Source organism: Pelodiscus sinensis, chromosome 22, assembly GCF_049634645.1.
Source record: "Pelodiscus sinensis isolate JC-2024 chromosome 22, ASM4963464v1, whole genome shotgun sequence".
NCBI classification, from domain to species: Eukaryota; Metazoa; Chordata; order Testudines; family Trionychidae; genus Pelodiscus; species Pelodiscus sinensis.
In genome coordinates, this window is record NC_134732.1 from 15,887,949 (window position 1) to 15,908,391 (window position 20,443).

At 51.2% G+C, this 20,443-nt stretch overlaps 1 protein-coding gene across 2 annotated transcripts; it reads left to right on the forward strand.

Moving 5' to 3' along the window:
* Window positions 1-1,012: 1,012 nt before the first annotated feature.
* CEL (carboxyl ester lipase) lies at window positions 1,013-20,344 on the forward strand. 2 transcript variants are annotated; one of them, XM_006136839.4, is made up of 11 exons: window positions 1,013-1,134; window positions 6,642-6,792; window positions 8,635-8,757; window positions 9,343-9,540; window positions 10,034-10,164; window positions 10,728-10,835; window positions 11,782-11,899; window positions 14,047-14,233; window positions 16,044-16,247; window positions 19,216-19,413; window positions 19,869-20,344. In XM_006136839.4, exons 1-11 carry the CDS (start codon window positions 1,039-1,041, stop codon window positions 20,086-20,088), a joined length of 1,734 nt encoding a protein of 577 aa, XP_006136901.2. In that variant the 5' UTR covers window positions 1,013-1,038; the 3' UTR covers window positions 20,089-20,344. The 2 variants fall into 2 exon arrangements, with proteins under 2 accessions (XP_006136901.2, XP_075761922.1); XM_075905807.1 differs by having other exon boundaries at window positions 8,635-8,706.
* Window positions 20,345-20,443: the final 99 nt, after the last annotated feature.

Sequence of the window (20,443 nt, forward strand, 5' to 3'; positions counted from 1 at the left end):
TGTACCTTCAGTTTTGGAGTGTGCTGACACACTGCAAGCAGCAAGCACCGCAATACACGTGCCCTGGCTTTACGTGTGTGTCACTAGTGAAATGGTAGGAAAAAACCGACTCCGATGGAAACCAGAGGAATCTGGTAACCCTGCGTGTGGGCAACAGTAAACAAAATGTCTTCTGGGCAGCGTTCCTTGTAAGCTGGGCACTTGTACAGCCACTCAGGAGAGTCAGATGCTGCCCAGGTGATTAGCAGAGCACCCCAAGCTAGGTTTGTGTTTCTACTGGTGGTGCCCATTCACACAGGCCTCAGTGCAAATAAGAGACATTAGAGTCTAACCGAGTAGCTGATGCTCACCGGTTAATGCTGTCGGTTAAATGGCCCCGTTTCTAGGGAGGTAGCTTCACTGCAGCAGCAAAGCCTGTTCCCCCAGGAGCAGAACCAACAGACGCTGCCCACCTGGCTCCTGGGGACGTGGTTCCCAGGTTCATTGCGGGTTCTGTGGTATGAAGCTTATTTAAGCTTTGTACTGCAGAGCCTGCAGCGCACGTAACCTGAAAGATTTTTAACAGTTACACAGTTACCTTATTAAACATCTTTTAACATCTCTAGTGCACATACAAAAATTATTCCGCACATGGATGGAAAAGATTGCTCAGGGGTTAGATATAGGAAACTGATGGGCTGCATGCAGCCGGTGGACGGCAGATTTCCCACCGTTTAGCCTAACAGTAAATGTAACTTACGTTCCTCTTGCTTCTAACTTGCATTCTTACAACTTCTTAAAGCGTCTTCCTCCTGCCCCCATAGACCTGTTATAAGTACGAAACTCCTGATAAGGTGGGTTCCAGCCCCTAACAGCAACAGCTGGAACTCTCTCAGACGCTAGTGCCAGTTATCTACATTTTCAACAATTAAAAGATTTGGCTGCAACCAGGTGTGTGTGTGGTCTCTGCTGGCACACGTGACAACCGGGTGGGGGTTGTGCAGAACTGCGTGGGCTTGTGTCAGCAGCGGTCCTCCTGTACTCTATATATAGGCAGACATGCTTGGACAGGCTTGTCCAACACGCGTCATGGGTCACTGGGAGGTTCTGTGCTTTGCCCTAGCCTGCTACCTTGGCGTAGCAAGGGCTACCACAGTAAGTAGGAGGTTGTTCATGGATGCTTAACAGTCGGCGTAAAGATAAATTGTGCTAGAGTGAAAACAGACTGCCTGGCTTAAAGGAAAAAAAAAAGTGCTTTTAAAGCTTTGCATGCCCTTCGCTAGCTGAGAAAACACCTGTTATGTTTTCAGCTATTTTGGATCATTATCTAAGAGGTCCATTAAAAGGAATGTGCAAAGGAGGAAAAAGAGGCTGTGTCCCCTTGCTAGTTTATAGTAGGGCTCCAACCCATTTTTCATTTCTTTTGCAGGTCTCCTTTAATGTATATCTCATTGTCTATTCCCTCTCTGATACAAACCATCGCCTACAGCACTCTTGTTTCCATTTTTAATTTCTTCCTCTTCATTTTTCTGGGCATGGGAAGAAGGAAATTATCAAGTGTGAAAGCCTTGTTGGGAATCCAACAGAAAAGTTGCAAATCTGAATGCACCACTATTTGGGGAATACTAATCTTAACAAATAGAAGCTTTTTACCTATCTTGTACGGAGTTCTACATGTAACCATTGAAAACACTACGAAGGTGTATGTTGTGGATGGTTTGTTGTTGCTATGGGAACCTTAGTTTGCATATCCTGGTGCTGGCGTTCAAATGTGTACCTTTGCATTTTTTTCCTTTTTGACTAGGTTTTAAAGAATAGAAACAAACTCTATCTGAGATGCTATAGTATTGTTTAATACTGTTTTGTGCAACTCAGTAACTTTTAAATGGTGCCACTTTAGAGATACCTAAAATATAGCTGGAGCATTATGGAGTTACTCAGTAGTTGCAGGCAACAATATAACAAAACAGACTCTTTTTTTTTTTATTTGCAATGTACTTCAAAATATATATTCTCAAACATACCATGGATTCTGCATGTATTCATTATGCATCCAAAACTCACTGAAATCAGCGGGAATTTTGAGTGTGCCAGGAATTCATGTTGAGGTACAATATAACTATTCTGCCATGTCTTGTTTTTAAATATTATCTGTTTTAATTTTATATTTAATTTTGCTGCCAATTTTTAAAATAAAACAAATTGAGTTTCTTTCCTGCCAATTGCCTTAATCTATCAGTAGCGGAACTGATCTTATAAACTTTCCAGCATGGTGAACCACTTAGAAACAGATGAGATGAAATGTGGCAAGTTCCAATCCGAATAGGAAATTTTTGAGAAAGGGCTGATTACAGCGGTATCTGAGCAATGTTTCCTCTCATGTTTTCCATCCATGGCAGAATAAATTTTGTCATGTCTGCCAAGCTGATGTGCACCACCAATAGAAACACATGTTGCTGGCTGTGGGCGCTCTGATAATCAACTGGCTGGCCCAAGTGATCAGCTTACAGGGAACGGTGTATCTGAGATGAAACACACCTAATGGGTGATGTATCTAGAATCAAATACAAACTAAATAAATATCTTATTCTATGCCATTATGCATTTGTTGGAGGCTATTTTCTGTTCTCTGTACTGGTTGATGAATTCTGAACAGTGATGAAAGTGCAGGGCAACCTCAGATTAGCTACAGAAGGGATATTGCATGTCCTGTCTTATGGTCTTCTCTGAATGGGCATGTCAGGAAGGAAAGTGAGGGACAAGCAGCAGTGCTGCAAACTGTTGATCCGCTGGCCCAAACATTTGTGGGCTGTGGGTAAGTGGGGCAGTTGGTTTTGTTTTCAACTTGGGGTAAAGTAAGTAATGGCAATGTGCTATCCCAGCTAGTGCGTGCAGACAGCTAACTTGGATGCAGTGTTTGGGTGTGGCTGGCCTGTTTCTCTTGCTGATGCTCATCTTCCCATTACGGGCACCCAGGTAGCTTTCATCCGATGAAACAAGTCACCCAGCCTCCATCTCCTGCCTCCACCGAAATATTGAAGGGTAGGAATTAGTCTTCTATACAGCAGCTGGCCAGATACTTACAGATTAGTGAACATTTTGGCAGCAGGTTCCTGTAAATGTTTTACGTTTTGCTTCACATCTGTTATATCTTGACTCTCAGATCCTCTGTAAAATAAATTAAGGTCCAGGTCGGTGGGTTATGAGTTGACCTCGCTTCTGTAAGCCCTTGAAGTGGGCAGTTAAAGTCAGATACTCAGGCTCCACTGAGAATCCCAATGTGTGTTGATACTCAAGGGATCTGGGTGCCTGACTCCCTTAATCTTCAGCAAAAATCATAGCATCAAAGAACACTAGCACTGGAAGGGCCCTTGAGAGGGCATCAAGTCCAGCCCCCTGCCCTCGTGGCAGGACAAAGCACTGTCTAGAACTAGATCAAGGGTGAGAACGACTAGTCGACTATCTGATAAGCAAATGCTTATCGGATAGTCGACACTAGTCAACTGGTTGCTTCCCCCCACTCTTGCTGCCTCTATCGGAAAGAGGCAGCAAGGGAGGAGAGGAAGGGGTGATTCAAAGCAGCAGAGCCCCGTGGGCTGGGCTTTGAAATGCCACGTGCAGCCTGGTGCCAGCTGGGCGACCCCAGCTGAACCCAGGCTCCATGTGATGCTGCTGCTTTGAAATGCTGCAGAGAGCCTGACACTGTGGAGAGCCTGACGCTGGGCTCCCCGCGGTGTTTCAAAGTGGCAGCGCCGCATGGAGCCTGGAGTCAGCTGTGGGGATTCAAGCATCCCCTGCTGATCCTGGGTTCCATGTGGTGCCGCCATTTTGAAATGCTGCGAGGAGCACGGGGCCCACGGGGGACTGGTTGAATCGCCCGCTGGCTTCGTGCTCCCTGCCGCACTTTCACGTTTGAAGTGTAGCAACAGCAAATTGCATCGACTATTCGATTAGCCAATTCATCTAAATTTAACATCCCTAATCTAGAGCAGGGTAGGTAAAATCAGGCCTGGGGGCCGCATCCAGCCCACCAAACGTTTCTTTCTGACTCATCTAGCTGATTAGCAGAGCATGCACTTACAGCCGGCAGTGTGTGTTCAGCTGCCCCTCCCCCCACCTTGCTCCATCTGGCAGCTGAGCGGCTCCCAGGATTCTCCTGCTAGCTGTGCAGAGTGGGGGGAAGAATGGGGGGGGGGTGTAAGATGGGGGGAGAACTTAAGTCAGGCTGTGCTCCCTGCCCCTGTACCCATCTCTGCAGAGCAGGGCTTGGGGAGAGGGAGCAGCAGAGCTGCTCCAGTCTGAGGTGTGGCTGGTAAGTGACTCAGATGAGGGAGGAGACAACAGAGCATGACAGATTTCCCTTAAAGAGACAGAGCATGGCTTCTCTCAGAAATGATCCCTGCAGCAGCCAGGACACACACTCTCCGTGTCACTGTCGCACACCCCCAGTCTCTTCCACACACACACGAGTCCCTGTCCTATACACATGGCCACACACACTCAAACTGTCAGTGTGTCACACACAAAAAGTGTCTCTTTCATACTCATATGCTCTCTTTGTCTCTCTACCTATAGCCCGCAACTCCACCCCTTCTGCTGTGAGCCAGCCCACAACCATGTACCAAAATTTGTGATGTGCCCACCCTGATCTAGATTATCCCTGACAGATGTTTATCTAACCTGCTCTTAAAAAGGGCCAATGATGGCGTTTCCACAGCCTCCCTGGGCAATTTATCCCTCTGCTTAACCACCCTCACAGTTAGGCAGTTGTTCCTAATGTTCAACCTAAACCGCCCCAAAATCCCACCCATTGGCTACGTCTAGACTGGCCCCTTCTTCAGAAGAGGCATGCTAATTTCTAACTTTGGAATAGGGAAAGCTGCGGGGGATTTAAATATCCCCTGCGGGATTTAAATAAACATGGGCGCCGCTTTTTTTCCGGCTTGGGGAAAAGCCGGAAAAGAGCGTCCAGACTGGCGCGATCCTCCGGAATAAAGCCCTTTTCCGGAGGATCTCTTATTCCTACTTGAAAGTAGAAATAAGAGATCCTCCGGAAAAGGGCTTTATTCCGGAGGATCGCGCCAGTCTGGACGCTCTTTTCCGGCTTTTCCCCAAGCCGGAAAAAAAGCGGCGCCCATGTTTATTTAAATCCCCCGCGGCTTTCCCTATTCCAAAGTTAGAAATTAGCATGCCTCTTCCGAAGAAGGGGCCAGTGTAGACGTAGCCATTGTGAATAAAATACTTATATTGCACTGGCTGGTTTCTTTCTTTGGTATTTCATTAAACAACATTTAATTCAAAACTTCCTCACTAGAACTCCATTTATTTCAGCTGCTCTAACTTACTTTAAGTGCCATTTCCCAATTTTGATGTCCTCTTAAATGCCAGAAGATACAAACTGGAGCAAAAAGCATTGTAGGCACCTAACTGCACAAGTGATTAGCAAAAATTGGTCATCAAGTTGTCTCTCTCAAAGTGGAGCTTAAGGATGCTTTTCAGTGGTCAAAATGGGTTGGCTGTTGGCAACGACTTTCATGTACGGTATTCCGCTCTTCACCATGATGTGCTTTGAGACTGGGACCATCCTTAAAACATTAAGCGCAACTCCTGTCGAGTGAGGTTTGCAAAACTAGCCATTAGCAATCAGGGACGTTAGAGATCGTTTAATTCAATAATCGTGTAACCAAACAAAATCTTAGCAGTTACACAATTATTCAATAGTCTCGGGGGGTGGGGGGTGGGGGCAGGGCTGGCAGTGAATGGGCGTCCAGCCCTCTCACAGGAAGTCCCTTGCCACCCCGTGCTGCTGCCTCAGTATCAGAGACAGCAGTGCAAGGCAGAAAGTGGGAGCCTGTACATGAGGGGAACCCGTTTAAAAATTGGCTCCCTGCACAGATTGGCTCCTGCCTGCTGCCCTACGCTGCTGCCTCTGATACAGAGGCAGCAGCCTCTTTCTGTGGGGGGAAGGGGGTCTGAGCTCCCCACTGACAGGCTGTGTTGCCTGTTCCCCCAGCCTCCTGTATTGCTGCCTCTGTGGGAGGCAGCAAGGGTGGGGGGCAGGTGGGTCTGTAGGATCGGGTGCTCGTGACGAACTAGTTTAAAACCAGACTCCCCATGGGCACCAGCTCCTGCCTCCCCAGGGGAGGGGCGTGCATGTATGTGTTTGGATTAACTGATAAACCCAGGCCTATCAGTTAATTGTTTACACGACACTGCTAACATCCCTACTTGGTCTTGCAAAGTGCTCAGCAATAGCAGGCAACAAGTGCCTTCAGCTCCCTTTGACTTCATGCCACCTCCTTGCTGGTTTTCAGCATCCCTGCCTGTAAAGTGCCGTCAGCATTTATCGCTACCTAAGGCTTGTGAAACATTTCGAAATCCCTGCTGGGTAAAAATCCTGAATGCGCAAATGCAAATGCTGCACTAATAGAAATGAACGTGGGATTCATTAATTGTATAAAGAGGCTTCAGAGGATGCTCTTTCACGACTGATGTAAAACAAGTCTGGTTTGGAACACAGCTGCTGTGGAAACATGCTGCTTTCATAGCGACTGCATCTTAGGGCTAAACAAACGGGGCGGGTTTTTGTTCCTGCTCTGAGTTCTGCCGATGTTCACACAACGGTGTTTGTTGTCCCCTCTCTCCTCTTGGCACATGCTTAGCTGGGTGTGGTGCACACCGAAGGAGGTTTTGTTGAGGGTATCAGTGAGAGACTGGGACTCTTCGGGAACTACATCGATATCTTCAAAGGAATCCCTTTTGCTGCTCCTCCAAAGAATTTTGAAGACCCCAAACCACATCCTGGCTGGTCTGGTAAGACACAGAAGGTCTTTTGGTTTCTGTCCCCCATCACTCTCAGAACGTGTTAATTCTCAAACCATCTTGGAAGGCTGGTTTGTTTCCCCAATACGGCATTAACCACCTTGTTGAGTATTGGGGGGTACGTTTACACAGCAGGGTTAACTTGAAATAAGCTACGTAAATTGAGCCACATCCATTGCATAGCTTATTTTGAAATTGGGAGCGTCTACACAGCACTTTGAGTTCGAAATAGAGCCCTCTTCCTCCAACTTCCCTTGCTCCTTGTACACAGAGCCGGCCTGAGCCCCTTTGGTGCCCTGGGCCCGGGCGAGTGGCGCCCCTCCCACACAGGGCGCATGCGCAGGCCCGCCCCTGGGACGTTCGGTGCATGCGTGGGCTGGTCATGGCTGCTAGCGCGCAGCCCGGGGCCCACCCCCGAAGTGCACGGTGCATGCACTGTCCAGCCCGGCCACCACTGCTGGTGCACACAGCGGGCCGTACAGGGCCCCGCAGCCGTGGGGGCAAGGGCGCTGCTGTCTGGTGCCATGCGGCCGGTGCTGCAGGAGCCGGGCACGCGATTCCTGATGGCAACTAAAAGGGACACCGCGCGCCCCTTACAGCTGCCATCAGGCGCCCCCCGTGGGTTGGCGCCCTGGGCAGCTGCCCGGCTCGCCCATGCCTCCGTCCGGCCCTGCTCGTACAAGGACAGTTACAGGAGTCAGCGTACGAAGTCCCCAGCTCAACAGTATTTTGACATTATTTTGAAATAACTTCCTGCTGTAGAGATGCGGACTAAGTTATTTCAAAATAATGTTGCGGGGTAGGCGTACCCTGAGTGGCCTCCTGTGAGAAGGTCTCTGGTTTTCATACCCCTGTTGGTCAATTATGGTTACGGCTGAATTAACCACATTGGGGGTGTATTTTGCTCCATCCTCATGAATGTCCAAGTCCGGTATCCCTCTTCTGTCATTGCCCTTTTCAGAGGCATAGCTTGCCCCAGCAGTAACATGCTTGGACTTGCATTCAGGCCCTCAGCAGGGCCTGTTATTGTGTGCAGGACCTGGAGCTGGTGCTGCTTTCGTTCACTAAGGCTATGTCTAGACTGCAGGCTTCTTTCGAAAGAGAAATCCGCTTTTTCGAAAGAGAGCACCCAGCGAGTCTGGATGCTCTCTTTCGAAGACGGCCTCTTTACATTGAAGAACGCCTTCTTTCGAAAGAGGAACTTTCGAAGGAAGGCGTTCTTCCTCGTGAAACGAGGTTTACCGCCATCGAAAGAAAAGCCGCATTCTTTCGAAATAATTTCGAAAGAACGCGGCTTGAGTCTGGACGCAGGGGAAGTTTTTTCGGGAAAAGGCTACTTTTCCCGAAAAAACCCCTGAGTCTGGACACGGCCTAAGTGAATGTCACTAAGATGTTGCCCGGGCTATTAGCAGGGAGCGTTGTCACCAGGAACTCTCCTCTGTGGAGGTGCCGGGACAGCACGGTCCCTGCAGGTTCTGTGGCCGCAATTCCCAAAGGTTCCTGAGGTTTTAAGCCGTTGTAGCTCATCGGTTAACTGATTAAAGGGGAGGTGGGCCTGGGGGCCTGCCACAGACAGTGGATGCTTCAGCCAAGCTGCAGTGTCACCTCTGTGATGGGAGCAGTCCCCGGTCTGTGGTGGGCGGGGAGCTGCTCCAGCCCCGCACTGGTTAACCGGTTAACCATTCACCTCCCTAGTTTCCTCACAGTTGTTCTGCCAGTTGGAACCAGTGTCGTGGTGGTGAGTGAGGGGCCAGGAACAGGGCCTGGCTCTCAAGCCTACAGGATGGAGCCGGGGGTTCTGAAGTGGGGGTGTTGTCTTCTTTCTCCTCGTAGGTACGCTGAAGGCCAAGGAGTACAAACACCGTTGCCTGCAGGTCACGCTCACCCAAATCGGGACTCGTGGGAGTGAGGACTGTCTTTATCTGAACATCTGGGTCCCTCAAGATAAGAAGGGAGGTACAGGCTTGATGGTAGCAGGAGGGAGATGAGGCAGGGCTGAGCAGCTCCATGTTTGGCTGTCCGTCCCTGACCGGCTCCCTGGGGGCTATGGTCAGGCGGACCCGGAGGCAGAAGTTTCTGTGCTCACCCAAGAGACTTGCTCACACTCGAGGGGGGTGACGCCTGCTGGGGAATGGACCCAGCAGATGGCATCCTGCCTATGTGGCGTGGTGGGGCTTGGGTTTCATTTGGAAGGACTCTGCCCCTGTGTAAACCATAAGAACGGCTGTACTGGGTCAGACCAAAGTTCCATCTAGCCCAGTAGCCTGTCTGCTGACAGTGGCCAGCACCAGGTGCTGCAGAGGGGGTGGACCGAAGACAATGATCAAGTGATTTGTCTCCTGCCATCCTTCTCCAGCCTCTGACAAACAGAGGCCAGAGACACCATTTCTATCCCCTGGCGAATAGCCTTTTATGGACCTAACCTCCATGAAATTATCTAGGTTCTCTTTAAACTCTGTTATAGTCCTAGCCTTCACAGCCTCCTCTGGCAAGGAGTTCCACAGGTTGACTACATGCTGTGAAACCCTCCCTTTCCCACAGTGTCCACCAATCTGCCAGTGATGGTCTGGATCTATGGAGGCGGATTCCTGGTTGGAGGTGGACAAGGCGCGAACTTCCTGAACAACTACCTCTACGATGGCCAGGAGATCGCGGTGCGAGGAAAGGTCATCGTGGTGACCTTGAACTACCGGGTGGGACCACTGGGCTTCCTCAGCACGGGTGACTCCAGTATTCCAGGTATGGCAGCTGCTGCACTTCGCTCCGGAAACCTCCTTCCTATTTCCCCCAACCTCTGCACACACTGGGAAATCTGCTGCCACCGCGCTTCCTAGATTGAGGGTATTTGAGGCACGGTGGGGGTGCTGGTTAGATGGGCCGGAGACCCACCAAAGGCTGTCTGCCTGCCCATCACCTCTTGTCTCTCCTATCTGACCAGTTGGTGAGCCAAGTTAAGATACTGCAGGATTTCTGAGGGGATAACACCTCAAACGCAAGGTCTCGGCTTTGCTTCAGCATGTGGCATGAGGAGAACGAGGTTGTCCAGAGGGGGAAAAGCCCTTGATTAAATGCACAACTTCACAAAACACATAACCATGGGCTCACGAGCCAGGAACTCCTGAATTCTAAGCTGAGCTCTGATACCGAGGGGAGCTGGGCGTGTGGGGCAGGGTGGACTTCGAGCCTCGCTGCTTCCGTTCTCTCCTCGTTGTCTATGCCGTCCCTTGGCCAGGTAACTACGGGCTGAAGGACCAGCACATGGCCATCGCTTGGGTGAAGAGAAACATCAAGGTCTTTGGGGGCGACCCAGAAAACATCACCATCTTTGGGGAGTCTGCTGGCGCTGTCAGCGTCTCGTTACAGGTGGGCGATTGCCACTGGGCCTTCGGGGAGGGAGGGGGGGGGCACTTTCCCCTCAGTTTTGTGAAGGGAAAACTGCCTTATCACAGCTGGTTTTGCTGGGCTTCTCTCACTGCAGGTGCTGTCCTGGGAGGACAATAGGTCTACCCAAAGGGCATTCATTTCAGCTGCCCACCCTGCATGGAGAAAGGAATTGTTTTCCTCACAGCGGCTCTCGGCTTTGCTTTCAAAACGTCCTTTCTAAACCCTCCATAGCCAGATGGGGAGGGTGCTGCTTCTCCAGGCACTGTCCTGCCTTAGGGTTTCCTTGGGGTAACAGTATCTGTCGTCTGCCCCAGCCTGCTCTCCTATTGGTGCCTTGCTGGCTGTAATATCTCAGCACCATGGCTGCCTTGAGTTTTAGACGACTGAGTCTCCGTGTTCCTGAGACCCTGTAAGAGGCTGAGACGTGTACAGAGCAAACAACTTTTCTGACCTCATATAAAGCCTTGGCTGTACCAGAATACGGGCGGATCTTTTCAGGGCTTGATACCGAATAACCCTCCTGTTCCTCTTCCACGTGGCAGATGCTGGCGCCATCCAACAAGGGGCTGTTCAAACGAGCCATCAGCCAAAGCGGCGTTGCTCTGTGCAGCTGGGCTATCCAGGAGAATCCCCTCGCCTTGGCTACCAAGGTAAAATTGGACTCCAGAAATAGGGCCGTGTCCCGAGGCAAATTTCCCAGGGCTTTGTCAGGCTGCCGTCTGCGAGGGGGTGCACAGCAGCTGCAGGGGGACAAATCGTGCTCCAGTTACTCAAGCCATTTGGATTCAGAGCCGCGCTGACACCGCCAAATTGAGGCCAGCTGGGACTTGCTGGTGTAACCCACATACCTTTTGGGTGTGGTTCACTGTCTCGTCTAGTGGCACTTAGAACACTTATAGAGGGAATAATGCGTCTGCGCTACAGCCTGAGCAGAGAGCCAGATGGCTTTTAGTTCAAGCAGCAGAAGCTCATGCGACAGCGAATATAGGGCAGAGCGAGCGGGGCTGCTGCTCCAGGCCCCGTGCTTCAATAAGCCCTGTGCCCTGCACCCCGCAAAACTCTCACCCGCCCCTGGGCTCATGCATTAAGCTCCAGAGGTCCCAGGTTTGGTTCCGCCTGTCGGCATTACACTTGTATGTGAAAAAACTGAGGGTGATTTAATCAGCAGGTGCTGCAACAAAACTAAATGTTCAGAGCAGGACAATGCGCTGCAGAGGTGGGGAATTTGCAAATGAAACGCTAGGGCATGGGTTCCCAAACTGGGGGTGTGTGAAGAAATGCCGGGGGGGGGGGTGAGGTGACCCAGCCCTCCCCCAGTCAATACCCCCAAGTTTTACTGCTATTTTTGTTTTTTGACCCGATTAGTCCTTTTTTTTTTGCTCAACAAGTTTTGCTGCTATTTTTCTTGGGGGGGGGGGCATGAGGGTTTCTCAAAAAATCAAAAAGGGGGGGTGATGCCAAAAAGTTTGGGAACCACTGCTCTAGGGCTTAGAAAGCAGCTCTCCCTTCCCCCAGTGGCTATTAGCTCAGTGCTAATTCCTGGCAGGTGGTGCCAATGGCGGCCAGGAGTAACTCCATGGTCATTTCTCCCTGCAGGTTGCAGCGAAGGTGGGCTGCCCTACGGACAACACCACAGCCATGGGCAACTGCCTGCGTGTCACCGACCCCCAGGCTGTGACGCTAGCCTACCACCTGGACATGATCAACCTGCCCTGTGAGTGGGTGGGTGCTAGCGGGACGGGTACCTGGGCTGTAGGCCCACAGAGCCCGGTCAGTGAGCAGACGGGGGATTCTGAGGGACGCTGTATTGACTGGGACGGGTCGTGCTGAGAAGGAGGTCTTGCTCCTTAGCACCGTGGCACTGCACTACCCAGGTAGCCACCTTAACGCACCCTCTGGGTCCCGTTCTGCACCCCACTTTATATCCTGTGGAAGCAGAGAGAGGAATTCAGGAGCAAAACTCAGAATTGTCACTGCCCTGCAATTGTCAATTGAGCCACTAGATGGAGCCTATGAGCCAGCAAGACCTACCCTCCATACCAGAGGTGGGCAATAATTTTCAAGAGGGGGGGGGGCCCTCCAAGATTCTGGAAAGTGGTCGCAGGCTGCACTGTTTCATGGTATTAATGGAGATGCAGGGTCTGGGATGGAGGTTGGGTGCAGAAGGGAGCTTGGGGTAAGGGACTGGGGTGCAGGAGGGAGACTGGAGTCTGGGAGGGAGTTGGGATGAAGCAGGTGGTTGTGACCTAGGGCAGGGGACTGGAGTGCAGGGGTTTGGGATGTGCCCTAGAGTTGGGGGGATTGGGATCTGGGGCAGGAGAGTGAGGTGCCAGTTCTGGGAGGGGGTTTAGGTGTAAAAGGGGGCCAGAGGGTTTGGGTTTGTTGAATGCAGGGGAGGAGGCAGAGAGTTGGGGCAGGAAAGGGCTGGGGTGCCAGAAGCAGGCTGTGGCCAAGAGACTCACTTGTCAGCTGCAAAACTAGCCTGCTTGCCTGCAGAGCTTAAAATGTTTCCCAGCCAGCCAGCCTGCTTCTTAGGAGGGGGCGGAAGGGGGGGGGGGGGGGCGTGAATCTTCTTAGCTGCCTCTTATTCTAACAAGCAGCTCCTATTGGCTGGTTTCTGCCAGAAACCGGCCAATGGGAATGTGCTGGGGGGGCGGAATGGCTCATAAAACTTCTCCCCTCCCCTGCAGTTTCAAAACAGAAATGGAGCCCTGCCAGGCACACAGAGTTGCAGGGCAAGCAGGGGAGCCTGCCTGGGGCTCCCTGCTGCCTCCACGGGCTGCCTCCGCGGGCTGGATCCGGTGGCTTGGCGGGCTGGATCTGGCCTGTGGACCATAGTTTGCCCAGGTCTGCTCCATACACTCTGTGCTGCTGTCCATCCCCACCGCGTGTGGTCTATGAATAAGGACCGAGCCTGGACATTCCTCCCTCGCCCCCCTTCAGGATCTTGTTCCTGGGTGGGTGGGGGGAGCTGGCCTACTGCTTGCACGGAAGCCCCCTGTCTGAACTCTCAGCTGCTGTGTCCACCACTGCTCGAGGCCTCTTCTGGCAGCAGGTGAACATGGCTGGAACAGGTTTAAAACCAAACAAAGAGACATATTTCTTCACGCACTGCACAGTCAACCTGTGGAACTCCTCGCCAGAGGATATTGCAAAGGCCGGGACTGTAACAGGGTTCAAAAAAGAGCTAGATAAATTCATGGAGGATAGATCCATCACTGGATATTAGCCAAGACGGGTAGCAATGATGTCCCTGAGTCTCTGTCAGAGGCTGGGCATGGGCCACAAAGGATGGATCATTTGGTGATTCCCTGTTCTGTTCATTCCCCCTGGGGCATCTGGCCTTGCCTGCTGTCAGTTGACAGGATACTGGGCTAGATGGACCGTTGGTCTGACCCAGTGTGGCTGTTCTGATGCCTGAAGGAGCTTTTGCTTACGTGTGAACTCCACGCTTCTGCGGCCTTGGCTGGGCAGGTTCACAGACTTTTTGAGGCCAGGTTGCTTCTGAGGTCTTCTGTTCTCCCCCTCTGCCACCATCATGCAGTAGCTGTGATGTCTGGCAAAAGGCTCTTGCACCGGATACACCTCATGCAGGGCAGCCAGAAGGGGTGCAAGGCAAGAGAGCTATCTATATACCAGTGTTGCACACCTATAACCCCCCCTCCACTAGGTAACAGGTAAAATGCTGGTCCCTCTGAAGGGCCTGACAAGGCTCCTACTGAAGTCAATGGAGCCAGGCTATCATCCCAGCGGTGGACCCAGAACTCGCTGTGCAAAGCAGCTGTGGGCCATGCTAGGCAAGAGGGCTTTTGGCTCCTATCACGGCTACATGAGGGTTTTCTGTCTCCTTCCCTCCTGCAGACCCTCTAGTCCATTACCTGGCCTTCACTCCTGTGGTGGACGGAGATTTCCTTCCAGACCGGCCTGAGAAGCTCTTTGCTAACGCTGCAGACATTGATTACATTGCGGGCACGAATAACATGGACGGGCACTTCTTCGCTTCCATTGACATGCCTGCTCTCAACCGCCCGCTCGTGAAGATCACCGCGTAAGCAGCGGCAGCCCGGATCGGCACAGCCGGGGAAAGGAAACAGGAGTTGGGCTGCTGAAGCAAGGGGGCCGACGATGAGCCCCTAAGAACCGGCAGAGCAGACACACGCTTGGTAGCAGGAACACTGCCCTTCCATAGCCAGGGGGTCTCAAACTGGACCTCCTAAGCTTATTAGTGGGGGGGGGGGTTGCAAGCCAGCAGCCTCCACCCCCAAACCCTGCATCGCTGCTAGCATTTATAATAGTGTTAAATATAAAAAATGTGTTAATGGGGGTGGGGTGTGTGTGTGGCTTGCACTCAGGTTTGCTGTGTGAAAGGAAAATGGAAAAGTTTGAGGGCCCAGCTGCAGCAGTTCGGACCTGGGCCAAACTAGCACCTGTTTAGATACAGCTTCTCTCTTGCCCCGCGAAAGGCCTGGGTAAGGCGAGACATGGCGTATAAATACTCTCTTGCGGACGGGCATTGAGAGCCGAGAGGCGGTTCTGGGAGCTAGCCTGCCGCTTTGCCTCTTGCAGCATTTAGCCAGGGCCTTAGCAAGGAGACCTCCCCTTTTCCTCCAGCATTCAAACAACACCCCATGGGGGGAGAGGGGCTTTTGGATTCCTCACGTATGAGACCTCCCTGCTACAGTGACTTGGCCTTGCAAGTAGCGCGCATAGAGCGATGTTGGCTCCACGGGCGATGGCTGTACTAAGACACTGGGTGCAAGAACCGCCATAGAATTCTAGAGGGCTCCAGCTCCCCCTGGCTCCTTCCAGGGAAAAGGAAGTGAAGGAAAGGTGGGGAAAAGGGAGTGAAGTGGAGATGCTGACTCTCTCTGAGCCAGGACCAGGACTCAGGCTGTGGAGCTAGAGCTTCGCTGAGCAGGATGTAGGAGGAAGAAGCCTCTTGCCCTTCAGCAGGGGAGCTCATGCCGGGACTGGGCTGGTAGGGACCAAGCTGCCCAGTCCAGTGCTTGAGTGACATGGTGCCTTCCCATGACTGGAGCAATGGGCAGGGGCAGCCCCTTGCAGCAGGAATGAGCATGGTTATTAGTGAGCTTGGCCTGGGGGAAGGGCAAGGAGTTGACAGCCCTGAAGGTGTGTCTCCATTGAGCAGGTAGGGCATGGTCAGGCAGCTTCCCTGCCTAGCCTCAACCAATGCCCCTTAGGGGGGCAAGGGGGGGAAATGGGTGCTTAGGGGGGCGATGCCAAATGTGATGCAGAACTTTTCCTCTGGAGTCTGGACACCAGCTCCCCTCCCCAACAGCTACCAGATGTTGGTAACCCACCATCACCCAGCTCTGCATTTCAACAGGCAGCCTCGTGCCTGAAGGACACTTGTCTAGGCCACCAAGAGCCAGGTCTCTGAGTCTATTTCGATGCATCCCCAGCCACCACGTAGCTCAGGGCTACTCAACTTTGGAATCCCTGGGGGCCACAATGATACTCACTGCACATGCCAAGGGCTGCAACTTAAGTGTGGTTGCATATACGTGCCAATATATATGCAAATAGCTTCTTTTACACAATGCCCCCATGCTCCCAGCACCTCCTCCCTGGGTGCTAGAAATGCTGACACCCTGGACCCATCTATTCCAGCCAGCCCATCTACTTGCATCTTTCAATGCTCACCCCACCTGGGAGACACCGTGCCGTTGTGGAGCATGTTCCCACTGGAGGCCATGTTGAAAGGATCCCACCTGTGGGTCACATGTTGAGCCCCATGTAAACCCAAACCGCACCACGAGCCACAAAAACGGGTTTTGGCCACATGTGGCCCACAGAGTTGCCCTGACTTAGCTAACAGGTGTCGTGTGTGTTTTCAGGGAGGAAGTCTATAACATAGTGCGGGGGCTGACTCTGGAGAAGGGTGTGGAAGGAGCAAATGCCACTTTCGCCCTATACACCCAGATGTGGAACAACAATCCTGACCAGGAGGTCATGAAAAGGACGGTGGTGGACTTGGAAACTGATTACATCTTCCTGATTCCCACGCAGAATACACTCGCACTGCATAAAGCGAATGCTCGGTGAGTCTGACAGAGGGTAGGGCTGGGGCCTAGGAACAGAGGAGAGCAATTTAAATCAATTCCTTTCCCCCCTGGTTTAAAGCAGCAAGCTGGAGCCCTTGATTTAAATCATTGTTTTGCACGTTTAGCAGTTTGCCTAAAGGCTGCATCTACAAGGTAGCTTTTTTCCCCCCTCAAAAACATATGCAAATTAGGTGAAATGTGGAATAGTACCAAGCCTCATTTGCATAAGTAATGAGCACCCATTTTTGCACAAGAGGCTTCCTGAAAAAATGAGGAAGAATAGCTCTTGCGCAAGAAGGGGTTTTTGTGCAAAAAGGCACCGTCTACACGGCTCGTTTATGCGCAAAAGCCTCTTGCAGAAAAACAGGCGCTCATTACTTATGCAAATGAGGCTCAGTGATATTCCACACTTTGCCTCATTTGCATACATTTGTGAGGAAAAAGGCTCCAGTGTAGACGTAGCCAAAGAGAGGTTGATTCTCATTGCTTATAAATCAGTACACCATGTTGAATTGTGACTATATAATCCATTCCACATCTCTTGCTACCCAGAAGGTTACACCCCTCTGTGCATTCATTTCAGCTGTTTTATAGCTAGACATGCACATTTATTCAGATTCTTAATTTCTACTTTTGCTGTTAATCTCCAATACAGAAATGGTGAATAATGCCTTTAATACTTGTGTCAAGCTCCATTTGAATAGAAATAGGAATTTTACTAAAGGCACAGAACCAGGATCTTACACTGGTGTAGTTAAATAAGCTACTTCAAAAACAAAACATTGATAAATGTAAGAAAAAATAGCACATTTTATTTTTAAAGGAAGCATCAACTGCAGCTGGTGTCTTGAACTCTATTTCTGGATAAACTTAAACAACAAATGGTCTGGTAGCACTTTATAAACCAACGAAACATACAGCTCATCTTCTGAAGAAGTGGGCTGTGCCCACGAAAGCTCATGATACCATCTACATGTTTTGTTAGTCTATAAAGTGCTACCAGACTATTTGTTGTTTAAGTTTATCCTAGACAGACTAACTCAGCTACCCCCTGAAGCTTCATTATTTCTAGACCTTCTTATCCTTCAAAAGTTTAGGTCTCATCCTCTCACATCTCAAAGTGTGAGAAGAAAACAAGCATTTCTGCCTTTTCAGCTAATCAGTAAGCTGTGCCAATTGAATAAACTGACATGAAAAAAAAAATTCTCTGCCCCTGCAGAAGAGGCTACTGCTGTCAAAATAGACTGTGGATCAGGTGCTCAAACACAGATTTCCAGCAGTTCAGTGGTTTGATTTCCTTTAAAATTTAGGATTTGCTTAATGTCTTCATTTGATTACTAGATTATAGCCGATTTAAGCCTTAATACTGTTTTCGTTTCAAATAGGTTTGTTTTCAAATAGAATTTTTTTTTTAAAATCATTGATTTTTAATCCATACTGCTGGTTGGTTGGTGATTCAAGAATGTCTCTTCTTGGCACATTTGGGTGAAGTTTGGTTTTGTTTGTAGAAAAGCTTTTACTCTCACTGCCAAGAAAAGACTTAAATACAGGCAGTCCCCGACTTACGCGGATCCGACTTATGTCGGATCCGCACTTACGAACGGGGCTTTCTTGCCCCGGAGGTCGAGGTGGCGGATTGCTACCTGCGAGCTCCGGGGCGAGAAAGCCCCGTTCGTAAGCTGCTCCGGTGCCCCTGGTCTGCTGGAGACCGTCTCCAGCAGACCAGGGGCACCGGGCGGGTTCCCGCGCTTCTGAGGCTTTGCCAGAGCAAAGCCTCAGAAGCGCGGGAACCCGCCTCGGCTCCGGCTTCAGTCCCAGTGCCTGTGGTCTGCTGGGGACGGTCCCCAGCAGACCACAGGCACCGGGACTGAAGCGGCAGCAGCAGCGGGTCCCGCGCCTCTGAGACTTTGCCAGAGCAAAATCTCAGAGGCGCGGCACCCCGCTGCCACTGCAGCTCTGCTCCCCGTGTCCCTGGTCTGCTGGGGGGGGGGGGGCGCAGCTAGTGTGCCCCCCCCCCCCAGCAGACCAGGCTTTTGTTTTGGACCCTGGGGCAGGGCAGCTGGGGCGCTGCCGATTGGTCCTGCAGCGCCGCTCTGGGCACTACTGGACCAACCCGGCAGCACCCCAGCTGCTCTGCCCCAGGTCCTGATTCAGCCGCTGCTGGTCAGTTTCAGCAGCGGCTGAATCAGGACGCCTGGGGCAGAGCAGATGGGGTGCTGCTGGGTTGGTCCAGTAGCACCGAGGAGCGGTGCTACTGGAGCAACCCAGCAGCACCCCAGCTGCTCTGCCCCAGGCGTCCCCAAGTCAGCCGCTGCTGAAACTGACCAGCGCTAACTACAGGAAGCCCGAGGCAGAGTTGCTCTGCCCCGGGCTTCCTGGAATCAGCTGCTGATCAGTTTCAGCAGCAGCTGACTTGGGGACGCCTGGGGTTCTTAAGTTGATTCTGTATGTAAGTCAGAACTGGCGGTCAGTTTCAGCAGCGGCTGAATCTGGACGCCAGTTCCGACTTACATACAGATTCAACTTAAGAACAAACCTACAGTCCCTATCTTGTACGTAACCCGGGGACTGCCTGTATTCCCATGGAAACAGATTTAGGGGGGAAAAAACCCACCTCCAACTTTCTCTGCTCTCATTTCCCGGCTCCCCCTTGCCACATTAAAAGAGGGGCAGGAGAACCACAGTGAAATTAGAATCCTCTAGACACTGACTTTAATCTGTTCTCCACATCTGGAGAGATGAGAAAAAAAAGGGGTCGGGGGATTATGAGTGATGGAGAATAAATGAGATTTGTACAGACACAGTTGAGGTATCTGGGTAAACGGAAGGACAAGTATTTGTAAGATTTTAAGCTGACAGTAAACGTCTTTCTTCCAAGACTGAACCACTCCATTGCCAATATCAGTCTGGTGTTATGTGAGAGCATGGCTCTCTTCACATGCTTAAACGTGCTTGGTTTCTGCAGGAACGCCAAGACTTACAGCTACCTGTTCTCCCAGCCTTCTCGCATGCCTGTGTACCCCAGCTGGGTCGGAGCAGACCATGCCGACGACCTTCAATATGTCTTTGGGAAACCCTTCGCTACCCCGCTAGGCTACTTCCCTAAGCACAGAACTGTCTCGGCTGCCATGATTGCTTATTGGACCAACTTTGCTCGAACGGGGTAAGGAGCTGGGGCAGTGACCTCCCTGTTGCGATCTTCCTGCACCTCCTGTTAGCCTTTTGGGGCGAACGGCCACAGCACCCACCCCATTGGAAGTGGATCCTCGAGTAGCATTTGCTCCAAGGTCCCTCCTTGAGATAGGGGAATGGCAAAAGCAGGTATCTTCAGTGGAACATATTGTTCCAGTGTAAACTCACTGTGCTAATATACACATTCTTCCCAGTGCCCAGCCATCCATGAGCTAATCAGCAAAGCCTGGCTCCTCCCAGTAAGTCAGTACTCAACCCTTACTCCCAGACGGCTGCTCACGTTCAAGCAGGCAGGGACATGATTCCTTCTCCCAGGGTGAGAGACCATTAGAAAATGAAACCCTGAGTGAAACCTTGCAGACTAGGTGCAGCCCCTCCCCTCCCCCCAGCTTTGCATTTAACCCCGGCTGTTGTGTCTGCTTGCAGCGACCCCAACAAAGGGGAATTATCTGTGCCCATCGGCTGGGTGCCCTACACGCAGGAGCAGGGCTACTACCTCGAAATCAACAGCGACATCAACTATGATTCAGCAAAGGAAGGGCTGAGAACCCCCTACGTGAAATTCTGGAGTACAACCTACCAGAAACTGCCTACTGTTCCTCTCACTGGCCTGGATGGGAGCCAGGCCAACAAAACGACCAACTAATTCTGTTCAACCAACCAACCAACCAACCACAAAACTGGCCAAGTTCTGATTAAATTCTTGTTTCTCACTGCAACTCCTGCCCTCTTCCAGTCTCCTTGCAGCAGAATTTTCCCTAAGAACAGTGGGAGAGAGTGTGATTAAATTTACGGGGTGTTTTCTGTCCTGTGAAAAATATACCTGGTGGTGCTTGATGCATGGAGCTGTTATACCCGCAACATGTTCTTGCCTAATATATTCTCTTCACGTAACAGTCAAACTTTGCACTGAGATGCTTTAAAGGGGTTGCTTGCAATTGGGGTCTTTCACACACGTGTCAGACTGATCCCCCGCCCCCCAGCACAGACAAGCCTTATTC

Bases quoted from the DNA above. Each gene is read 5' to 3' on its own strand.
- CEL (XM_006136839.4), top strand. From the start codon at position 1,039: ATGCTTGGACAGGCTTGTCCAACACGCGTCATGGGTCACTGGGAGGTT. The intron at 1,135-6,641 runs GTAAGTAGGAGG...GCACATGCTTAG, and splicing joins GCGTAGCAAGGGCTACCACA to CTGGGTGTGGTGCACACCGA. The intron at 8,758-9,342 runs GTACAGGCTTGA...CCTTTCCCACAG, and splicing joins CCCTCAAGATAAGAAGGGAG to TGTCCACCAATCTGCCAGTG.